Below are 10,601 nucleotides of genomic sequence, written 5' to 3' on the forward strand. Positions count from 1 at the left end.
GGCATATTAGTCATAAGCAGCCTGCTCAGGTGGTAAGCTCATAGGGAGGTGTGAAGGAGGAGGAGCATTGTCGCTTTCCTGGGAACCCTGCTCAGTAGCTGCGCCATACAGAAAGGAGTGTTCCACCGAAAGTTCAACCAGGGCCCGGAGAGATAGCACAGCGGGTGTTGCCTTGCAAGCAGCCGATCCAGGACCCAAGGTGGTTGGTTCGAATCCCGGCGTCCCATAGGGTCCCCCGTGCCTGCCAGGAGCTATTTCTGAGCAGGCAGCCAGGAGTGACCCCTGAGCACCGCCGGGTGTGCCCAAAAACCAAAAAATAAATACAATAAAATGCGGGCCGGAGAGATAGCACAGCGGCGTTTGCCTTGCAAGCAGCCGATCCAGGACCCAAGGTGGTTGGTTCGAATCCCGGCGTCCCATAGGGTCCCCCGTGCCTGCCAGGAGCTGTTTCTGAGCAGACAGCCAGGAGTAACCCCTGAGCATTGCCGGGTGTGGCCCAAAAAAACAAAAAAACAAAAAAAAAAAAAAAAGAGGGGCCGGAGAGATAGCATGGAGGTAAGGCATTTGCCTTTCATGCAGGAGGTCATCGGTTCGAATCCCGGCGCCCCATAGGGTCCCCCGTGCCTGCCAGGAGCTATTTCTGAGCAGACGGCCAGGAGTGACCCCTGAGCACTGCCGGGTGTGGCCCAAAAAAACCAAAAAAAAAAAAAAAAAAGTTCAACCAAAGCCCCCACTCCTGTCAGGCCCGTGAAGGGGTGTTCGCTGGGGAGAGTGGGAGGGACTGAGACAAGACCATTTGCACCCGGGAAGCCCCACTTTCCTGGCAATTGGCCGTGACTGGCACTTGGGGGTGTGCTCTGGGGTGGCCTCTGGCACCTTCCTGCAGGCCCAGACAGTGCCCGGGGGCCACGGGCTACCAAGGTTAGGTTTTTGGGATCACTCTCAGGCCTCGCTCCCAGGCCAGAGCTCAGGAGTCACCTGGCAGGGCTCGAACCACCTCTGGTGTGCTGGGGAGTGGACTCAGATGAGCCTCATGCAAGACCAGCATCCCACCCACCTACCCACCCACACCACTCCATGGTGTAGCGCCAAGGCTGCCTTTGAACGTGAGGTTCCCAAAGAGTACTAGCTGATTAGGGGTTCAGCTGCCTGGGAATGTGGGAGACGGGGAGGGAGGCAGACAGTGGGGCCAGGGCCTGCGGGTGGGACAGGAACCAGGACAAGAGGGCACAGAAACACCCCAAGATTCCAGGGGCCGAGCGAGATAGCCTGGAGGTAAGGCGTTTGCCTTCCATGCAGAAGGACGGTGGTTCAAATCCGGGCATCCCATATGGTCCCCCTTGCCTGGCCTGCCAGGGGCGATCTCTGAGCGTAGAGCCAGGAGTAACTAAGCCCTGAGCGCTGCCGGGTGTGACCCAAAGACCAAAAAAAAAAAAAAAAAAAAAAGAGATTCCTCCCAGCTAGGCCAGGGGGGGTCAAGTAGCAGAGGGGTGCAGGGGGTGGGCTTTCTGCAGCCATCCGGTGTGCAAGGGCTGGCCTGCAGGGCCCGAGGGCACCCCGTGGACACAGCAGGTTGGGCCGGTTCCTCCTACCCCCAGGACAGGAATGTCCCCCAGCCTTCTCTGACCCCAGGGAGCGGAGCGAACCCTGGAATTCCCTAGGTGCGGACCAGAAGCAACGTCAGGCGGGATACAACTGTATTTGCAGCTTGGAGAGTGGAGTGTCAGGGCTGCGGGGAAGAGGGCGCTGGGGGGACCGGCTCAGATTTTGCCCGCGAAGGTGCCCTCCTGGATCTGCTCAGTCCAGCGCTGCACCTGGGGAGGGAGAAGGGCAGGCGGCAGGGGCGTCCCGTCCCGTCCCGCTGGCTAGGCCCCGGCCCCGCCCGCCCGGGCTCGCCTCTGCGCGCCCCCCGCTCCTCACCCAGCTGCGGGGGCACAGCGCGCGGAACACCCGGTAGTAGTAGAGACAGGGCTCCGGGCTCTTGCCGCGCCGGTCCATGGACTTGAGGCAGCGGTAGTAGTCTGCGGCGGGCGGGCGGGCGGGCGACGTCAGGCTGGCCGCGGGGCTCCCGCCCCGCCGGGTCCCGCTGCATCTCCTTGCTCGAGGCCCAGCCCGCTTCTCCCCTTAGAGCTCAGACCGGGCCTCCCTCCCAAAGAGGGCATGCCAGGAGGATTTCGGGGAGCAGAGCCGGTGTGGCCCCAAAACAAAACAAAAACCAACAGACAAATGCAAACACAGAAAAAGAGGACGCGCCTCCCCGAGATGCGCTCCAGGCCCTCTGCAAACTTGTCTCTCTTCCCCACTTCCGCGTTAAGCCACGCCCCTCTCTGAGGAGCCAATCCCCTCGCGGCAGACAGGCTAAGCACGCCCACAACCTCGCCCACCTCCACGCCCACAGCCTTTAGTCCCGTCAGGCCACTCTCACCACGACTCCGGCCATATTAAAGAAGGCCACGCCCATAACTCCGCCCACCCACGGCACGCTGAACAAGGCCACGCCCACCTCTTCCTAGTTCCAGCGGGCCGTTCCCACCAAGGCCACTCCCACATCTGAGCCCAGGTCACGCCCACTTTCCGTTGAGCGGACTGGGATCTCTAAACCACGCCCACATCTCAACAGGCCACGCCCACTTGTTGGTTTCACCCTCGGCTCGGGCCCTTCCAAGAGGGGTCCCCGCGCCTACCATCCCAACTGTTTGCACCCTCGCAATAAGGGACCCCCAAAAACCGCGTCAGGGGGCGTGCCCCTGCCTGTTAACCCCCTCGTCTGAACCCCTGAGGTCTCACTCACCCAAAAAATTCTGGTAGCAGTTGCGGGTCTGGTTCTGGTTGGGGAAGCGCGGGTCGAAGGGCGGCGTGGTCCATGTCCTCCCGGGGGGCTTCTGGAGCTCAGAGTCCACCATCGCCGGAGAGGCTGCGGGGACCAGTGGAGCCACCGTGGGGCGGAGGGACTCGGTCGCAGCGCGCCCCGCCTCCCCGCAACCGACCCATCATCACCCTGCCCGCCCTCACCTGGGCGATCGGGGCGTCCCCGGGGCTGGGGGGCTGCGCTCGTGGCTCGGCCCGGAGGTCCTGAGTCGGGGGAGTGCGTGGTCGCTGCCCAGAGCAGCATCAGAACGAGCCCCCGCCCCGACTGGCCTCCAGGACCCCACGCGGGTGCACGCGCACACAGGCACCCAACCCAACAGGCGGCTGGACTTAGGCGTCTGGTTTAATCCTCGCGGAGCTGCGCCCCCCACCAGCCCCCCAATATATATACACGGAGAAATAGCTCTGGACTGCTGGAGAGGAAGGGAGGATTCCCCACGCCCGGCCGCTCAGCACCCTGCTTCTTACAATAGGGTCCTGCAGGGCGAGAGGAGAGAGCGAGGTTGGGGTGCTCCTGATTGCATAGCGCCAGGATTGAGGTTGGATTGGGGCCCGGGCGCCCCCAAACTTACTGGCCATGGCTGCTGCTCTGAGCACTCGAGCCTCTGGGGTTGGATCCTGCCATCCCGTTATTGCTGGTTTTTGTGGGTGCTGAGAGAGAATGGAGCAAGCTTTGGGGATGGGCACCTCTGCAGGGGTGCTGAATTCTCTTTTTTTTTTAAAAGCTTTTTGTTGTTTCGTTTTGTTTTCTTTGGGGGTCACACCCGGCAGCGCTCAGGGGTTCCTCCTGGCTTTACGCTCAAAAATCGCTCCTGGCAGGCACGGGGGACCCTATGGGACACCGGGATTCGAACCAACCACCTTTGGTCCTGGATCGCTGCTTGCAAGGCAAACGCGCTATGCTATCTCCTTTTGGTCACAAAATACCTTTATCCGGCTCTGCGCTCAGAAATCACTCCTGGCAGGCTGAGGGGACCCTGTGGGATGATGGGGATCTAACCCTGTGGGATGATGGGGTTCTAACTTGCGAGCGAACGCAAGTGCAAGTGCCCTCCAACCACCTCACCCCCAGCTGTGCTATTTCTCTGGCCTAGTGCAGGATGCTCACCCCTGCACTATGCCTATGGCTGCAACACAGCCCTGTGCAGCGCGTACAAACAAGGGCCTGAGTCCAGCCCAGTGCTGACACCATCTCCCTCCTGTGGAATCAGTATCCCCAAAAGAAAGCCTCTAACGCCTTATGCAGCACCTCCCAGTCCCTGCTGCCATTTTTTTGCTGCCTGTCCTGTCTGGATGTGCAGAGCACAGCCTCTGGCCATCAGAATTTTCTCAATGAGCATCCCATCGTCAAGGGGAACAGCACAGAGAACCCCCATTTTATGGGCTCCATTGTGCTCTATTCAACTCCGGGCCCCTGGTCCTTCACTCTTGGAGACAATCTGGAGCTTTTTTGTTTGTTTTTGGGTGTTTTTTCCGGGGGGGGGGGCCCACCTGGTGGTGCTCAGGGGTTGCTCCTGGCTCTGCACTCAGAAATCCCTCCTGGCAGGCTCGGGGGACTATATAGGATTCCAGGAATCAAACCTGGGTCTGTTCCGGGTCGGCCTTTTGCAAGGTAAATGGTCTACCACTGCGCTATTGCTCCAGCCCCAATCTAGAGCTTGTGCTGTGTCCCCCTGCCAGTCCCCATCTATGTTGTCCTCCCTCTCCTCCCCAGCAGCAGGGAGCAGTGCCCTGAGTCCGGCTGCAGAATAACTGCACTTCTCTGACCCCTGGAAGCAAGATGCCCAAAAGGGAGGTCAGGAGGCCAGAGAAGAGATGGTTCAGGGGTGTACAATTTCCACCCTCATCCCTCCCAAGCCAGATTTGAACCCCAGCATTACATATGGCCTCCCAGAGCAGCACCAGGGGGCTGTTTGTGAGCAGAGAACCATGAAAACACTCTACAGGGCTGGAGCCATAGAACAGCAGATGGGATGCTGGCCTAAGAGGAGCCATCCTGGGGTTTGATCCCCGGAGCACTTCATAGGTCGCTTGAGCCCCCCAGGAGTGATCCTGAAGCACAGAACCTGGTGTAAGCTCTGAGTACCTCCGAGTGTGGACAAAATAAAACAAAAGGAGCTGGATCGATAGCACAGCGGGGAGGGCATTTGCCTTGCATGCGGCCAAACCTGGTTCCATCCCCGGCATCCCATAGTGTCCCCCGAGCCCTCCAGGAGGGATTCCTGAGCACAGAGTTCTGGTGGCTTCTTCTGTCTTGGCTCACAGCCTCCCTCTACCTAGGCTCTTGGCCCAGACACTCTCTGCTGTCTCCTTTCCCTCTCCTTAAAGTCTTTACACAAATCACACCACATCCCAGAAGTCCCCCGGGGACCACCCCACAGAAATCCACACAAGGGGGCCGAGAGATAGCATGGAGGTAAGGCATTTGCCTTGCATACAGAAGGACGGTGGTTCAAATCCCGACATCCCATATGGTCCCCTGTGCCTGCCAGGAGGGATTTCTGAGTGTAGAGCCAGAAGTAACCCTTGAGCGCTGCCGGGTGTGGGCCCCCCCAAAATAAATAAAAATAAAATAAAAGAAAAAGAAAAAAATCCACACACATACTTCTACCGCCTTGTCTCTGCTAATGCACAACCCAGAGTTTTGTCTTCATGGTCCCACGTGTAGGATCTTCCTTGCCCTCCCATATAGGACCCTCCTATATGCCTGATGCCATATGACCCCCAAGATGCCATATTTTTAGTGCAGAGCAGGCCACATGGACACTCGAACTGTTGGCCTCACAGAGCCCCACCTGAAACAGGACTGGTGGTGTCAGCCTGGCCCCCACACCCCCAAATACCTGAGACTCAAAGGCCTGAAGTTTTCGAAATTCCCCGCGGTGGCCACTCGCTTCTCCTCCAGCTCCGGGGTGACCGGCAGGTTCTTGCTCTCCACCTCCCGGAGCGACTTCAAGCGGTTCTCGGAGGTAGAGCCCATCGTGGCCACCATGGACCGTGGGGTATCTAACTCGGACTTCGGGAGGCCTCTCTTGAATTGGGTCACCCTCTTCTCCAACGCAGTGATGGGGGTCTGAGAGTGGGGCGTGGGGGACACCTCCTCCCACGTGGACTGGGGCAGAGGGATGGGCACCTGGGACACGGGAGGCCTGTCGGTGTGGGCGGGAAGGTGGCTGGCCTCTCTCTGCTGGCGGGGCACTTCCTTCTCCTCCACCCTGGACCCCTTGATGGGCTCCTGGACCTTCGAGGACATCCGCGATATCTTCTGGGCCATCCCAGGGCCCCCATCCTTCTGCTCAGGGCCCACCTGGTCCACCTGTGTCCCTGTGGACACAGAGTGCTGGTGGGGGCCTGGCAGCCGGGACGGGGCCGGGTCCTTGTCATCAGGAGTGGCCTTTGGTCGCCTCGCTGCTATGATGAGGAGCTCGGCCACAGTCAGCCCCTCCACAGAGATGGGATGCTTCTGCTCCAGGGAGCCCGCGGGCCTCTGCATCCGGCCCTCACTCAACTTTCGTTGCTGTGCCGTTGACTGGAAGCCGGTTCTCTCCACGTAGACTGTTTTCCAGGTGCTGAATGCACTGTCTTCTCCAGGTTTCTCTTCACCCTTGGGGGCCCCCGGAGGCAGAGGCATCCCCCTCAAGCCCACGGTCCTGGGTTGGGGTCTGTGGTCCGAGGGCGCCCTGTTGCCTTTGGCCTCCAAAGGCCTTTTTGGCTCCCGATGCTCCTTGCCACTGCCGATGCTCAGGCCCTGCCCTCTCCCCGGGGCCCTGATGGCCGAGGTGGTCGCGGGCTTGGCGGCCTGGCTCCGGCCCTTGAGCCTTGGTGCAGAGCCCTGGGAAGAGGCTATTTTCACCTTGTGGAGAGAACCCACCTCACGAGGCTCGGGGGCTTTCGCGCCCTTTCTGGACGCAGCAGGTGTGGGCAAGGCCTTCTGGGTCGGACCCAGGAGCATGGGCGCCTTGCGGGCCCCGCTGCGGGTGGATGGGGCCCTCTTCTGGGGGACGGCCCCCTGCTTCTTCAGGGAGCCCGAAGTCTTGCCCCTGTACTTGTGAAGGGCCAGCAAGGCCTGGACCTTCTGGAAGCTGGGGTAGAGGGTGTCTGAGCTCACGGAGGAAGAGGACACGCTGCTGGATTCGGGGTCCATGAGCTGTTCCACGTCCTGCTCCCACAAGCGCCGGTTCAGGTGGTCAAAGGAGCCCAGCAGGGACGGGTTGGAAGGGGGGATTGGGATGCAGCGCCTCACGGTCTCCACTAGCCCGCCCAGGGGGGTGGCGTTGTAATCGGAGTCCACCTGCAGGAGGGCAGAAGAGAGGCTGCTGGGCAGGAGAATCTGCGGCCACAGGGACCCAGAGCCCCAGCCTCCGCCCTCAGACCCGAGGGCGCCCTTCCTGAGCGTCCCTGAGCCCTCTTCCCTCAGACCGGGAGCCCCCAGCCCCTGGGTCGTCTAGCTGCCTGGGTGGAGGACGGGTTGTTCACGGTTTCGGAGATGATGCTGAAGATGGTCTTGATGGTGACGCTGTGTTTGCCTGGGGGGGGGGGGGGTGCGGAGACCGACGTGAGCCCAGAAAGGCCCAGAGCAGATATCGGGGCCTGCCAGAGCCGAGGGGACGGGAGGCCCACCTGCCACTTGCTCTTTGTCCTGAGACGTGGTCGGGCCGAGCTCCCCGGGAGACCTGGAGGCACAGAGAAGGAACGCAGGCAGGGCAAGAGCTGGCAGCCCTACGCCAGCGGAGTCCGTCCCCTTCCCCCCCCCCACCCCCGGGCGAGCACCCCGCCTACGCCTCCTTTTCGCCTTTCTTCTCCGAGGTCTGGGACTTCTCCAGCTGCTGGGACCAGACGAGGGGCAAGGAGCTGCCCGCGGCCTGGGACTTGAACCTGCGGCCCAGCTTCTGGAGGACGGAGGAGGGAGGAGGGAGGCAGTGTCAGCAGCAGGCCCGGCCCCGCCCACAACCTTCGTAGCTCCTCCCACGTCCCCACCCGAGGGTCCGTGGCTCCACCCACAGCCTTCGTAGCCCCTCCCAACCCACCCAAGGCCCTGTGGCCCCGCCCACAACTTCATAGCGCCTCCTAGATCCCCACCCGAGGGCCTTATGGTCCCGCCCATAGCCTTCGTAGCTCCTCCCACGTCCCCACCCGAGGGCCCTGTGGCTCCACCCACAACCTTCGTAGCCCCTCCCACACCCTTTCAAGGCCCTGTGGCCCCGCCCACAGCCTTCATAGCCCCTCCCACACCCTTCGAAGGCCCTGTGGCCCCGCCCACAGTCTTCATAGCGCCTCCCATACCCCACCGAGGGTCTTTTGGCCCCGCCCACACCCTTCATAGCCCCTCCCACGTTCCCACCCAAGGGTCCCCGTGGCTCCACCCACATCCTTCGTAGCCCCTCCCACACCCGCCCAAGGGTCCCGTGGCTCCACCGACAGCTTTCGTGGCCCCGCCCACACCCTGCATGGCTCCTCCCACGTGTCACTCAAAGGTCACGAGGCCACGCCCACCGCCCTTCGTGGCCCCGCCCAAGTCTCCCTCCCAGGCCCGCCCGTCCGCGGGGCTCCTGTGCGTAGGGTCCCTTTTCCCGCCCGGGACCCTCGCGGGCGGCCCCTCACCTTGGCTTTCTTCGTTTTGCGGGAAGCCAGCACCGAGAACGGGAAGCTGGGCTCCGAGAGCACTGTGGCAGGAGAGAGGGCGCTGAGTGGGGAGCGCGGGAGCTACGACTGAGGAGGGGGCCCTTCCCGGCAGCTCACCGAAACTTTTGCAGGGCTCCTTCGGGTCCTGCGCAGGAAAGAGCGGTCAGGGGCTGCGGAGGGGCGGACCCGGAGATCCAGGGGGCCCGCCTCCTCCCTCCGACTGCGGGGGGACCCGGTCCGGACCCCGCGGGCTGGGGCGCCCGGAGCCGCACCTGCAGGCGCCAGGTGGAGGGCGGCGCGACGGCGGCGTTGAGGTCCACGTGCGGGGCCCACTCGCTGACCGAGTCCTGCAGCAGGTTGATGAGGCGGATCCAGCGGTTGAAGAGGAAGCCGCCCTCCTGGTGGGGCGCGTCCAGCTCCAGGTAGTAGTAGCGGCCGGTGACCAGGCGCAGCTTGAGGCGCCAGGCGGCCAGCTCGTGCACGTACAGGTGGACCAGGTCCAGCGGGATGATCCTGGGCGGCGGGGGCGGGACTCGAGTCGGAGGGGCGGGGCCTGGGCTAAAGGGGCGGGGCCTTGTTCGGAGGGGGCTGGTGTGGCTGGAGGGGCGGGACCTTGCGGGAAAGGCGGGGCCTTGTGCACGGGGGCGGGGCTTTCGGGAGGGCAGGTCCTCTCTGGGGGCGTGGTCCGTGTTGAAGGAGGGGCGTGACCACACGGGAAGGGCGGGGCTTGCGGTGTATCTGGGAGGTCTCGCTGGGGGCGTGCCCTGCGTCGAGATGGGGCGGGGCCTTGTGGGAGGGGCGGGGCCTGCCTGTCGGTGACGGCCTCTGTTGGGCGTGGCCTGTGAAGGGGCGTGGTCAGGCGAAGGGGCGGTTCCTTGCTTGAGGGAGAAGGGCCTCGCGGGGGCGTGGCCACATGAGAGGGGCGTGGCCGGGCTACCTGGTGAGCACCATGCTGGCGGCGTCCTCGTCCCCGGGCTGGCCCATGAGCAGCAGGTCGGGCAGCAGGAGGCCGGGCAGGGAGGCGGCCACGCCGATGGTGACCCTGTTGGGCCGGTGGTGCACGAAGACGGGGCTCCCCCGGTTGGTCACCTGCGGGCCGGGAGGGGCGCTGGGACCCGCGCGCGTCGCGTCCGGGCTGGCCCGTCCCTGCCCCGGCCCCTGCCCCGGCCCCCCGGCCCCCAGCCCAGGCCGGCCCGGCCCTCCCGCGCCGCACCTGCACGAAGTCGCTCTCGAACATGGGCAGCGGCCGCAGGGGCAGGTACTCGCCCTTCCTGAGCGCCTTCTGCAGCCCGCCCAGCGTGGGCACCCACTTCGCGGCTCGGGCCTCCGGCTCCCCGCGCTGCCGGTTCCAGAAGCGGTTCATGGCGGCCGCGGGGCGCTCGAGCGGGCTGTCGGGGCTGTGCGCGCCCCGCGCCCCGGCGTGGTTTTCGGGGCGCCTTTGCTCCGAGTCTCCGGAGGCGGCGCCCGGGGCCAAGGGGCGGCGCGTCCTGGGGCCTTTGTGACCTCATCGCGCACCGGGGGGCTTCCTGGGCGCTCGGGGCTGGGGCTGCCCCCTCTGGGGGTGAGGGGCGCGTGGGGAGCGGCCCCTGCCAGGCGCCTGGAAACGGGCAGCGACGAGCTCTGTCTCCCCGTCCACCAGGCCTGAACTCAGCCCCCACTAGGGCCGGGACCCCCAGTAGGTCCCCGAGAAAAGCCGCACCCCAGCATGGGCCTCACCCAGAAGAGGCTGCACCCCCTGCCAACACCCCTGGGACCCCGGCAGATACTGGCCCTGTGCTCCAGGATGGCCCCAGCCTCTGTGCTCGGGCTTCCTCTTGGCTGCGTGCTCAAGACTGACTCCTGACTCTGTGCTAGGAATTATTCTTGTATTCTTTTATTTTATTTCACTTTATTTTTGGCTTTTAGGTCACACCTGGCAGCGCTCAGGGGTTACTCCCGGTTCTACACTCAAAAATCGCTCCTGGCAGCGCTCGGGGGACCATCTGGGATGCTGCGATTCGAGCCACCGTCCTTCTGCATGCAAGGCAAAAACGCCCGACCTCCATGCTATCTCTTCAGCCCCTAGAAATTATTCTTGATTCTGTCCTTAAAGCTCACTCCTGACTTTATGC

General features: G+C 63.4%; 2 protein-coding genes across 2 annotated transcripts; both read right to left on the minus strand.

The window, feature by feature from the left end:
• Positions 1-1,687: 1,687 nt before the first annotated feature.
• Positions 1,688-3,078, minus strand: LOC126028075 (cytochrome c oxidase subunit 6B2). The gene is made up of 4 exons (XM_049787119.1): positions 3,013-3,078; positions 2,792-2,914; positions 1,921-2,021; positions 1,688-1,814 (listed from the first exon to the last, which is right to left on the minus strand). The coding sequence occupies exons 2-4, from the start codon at positions 2,901-2,903 to the stop codon at positions 1,761-1,763; spliced, it is 267 nt and encodes an 88-aa protein (XP_049643076.1). The 5' UTR covers positions 2,904-2,914; positions 3,013-3,078; the 3' UTR covers positions 1,688-1,760.
• Positions 3,009-9,853, minus strand: GARIN5B (golgi associated RAB2 interactor family member 5B). Its single transcript, XM_049787649.1, has 11 exons — positions 9,704-9,853; positions 9,428-9,579; positions 8,763-9,003; positions 8,608-8,660; positions 8,470-8,551; positions 7,648-7,757; positions 7,489-7,541; positions 7,288-7,394; positions 5,712-7,198; positions 3,337-3,345; positions 3,009-3,192 (listed from the first exon to the last, which is right to left on the minus strand). Exons 1-11 carry the CDS (start codon positions 9,851-9,853, stop codon positions 3,009-3,011), a joined length of 2,628 nt encoding a protein of 875 aa, XP_049643606.1.
• Positions 9,854-10,601: the final 748 nt, after the last annotated feature.

Source organism: Suncus etruscus, chromosome 14, assembly GCF_024139225.1.
Source record: "Suncus etruscus isolate mSunEtr1 chromosome 14, mSunEtr1.pri.cur, whole genome shotgun sequence".
Taxonomy (NCBI): Eukaryota; Metazoa; Chordata; class Mammalia; order Eulipotyphla; family Soricidae; genus Suncus; species Suncus etruscus.

Bases quoted from the DNA above. Each gene is read 5' to 3' on its own strand.
- LOC126028075 (XM_049787119.1), bottom strand. From the start codon at position 2,903: ATGGTGGACTCTGAGCTCCAGAAGCCCCCCGGGAGGACATGGACCACG. The intron at 2,022-2,791 runs GTGAGTGAGACC...CGCCCGCCGCAG, and splicing joins CTGCTACCAGAATTTTTTGG to ACTACTACCGCTGCCTCAAG. The intron at 1,815-1,920 runs GTGAGGAGCGGG...CTCCCTCCCCAG, and splicing joins CGCTGTGCCCCCGCAGCTGG to GTGCAGCGCTGGACTGAGCA.
- GARIN5B (XM_049787649.1), bottom strand. From the start codon at position 9,853: ATGAACCGCTTCTGGAACCGGCAGCGCGGGGAGCCGGAGGCCCGAGCC. The intron at 8,661-8,762 runs GTGCGGCTCCGG...GCCCCTCCGCAG, and splicing joins CCTCCACCTGGCGCCTGCAG to CCCCTGACCGCTCTTTCCTG. The intron at 7,542-7,647 runs GTAGGCGGGGTG...CTGTGCCTCCAG, and splicing joins AAGAAAGGCGAAAAGGAGGC to GTCTCCCGGGGAGCTCGGCC.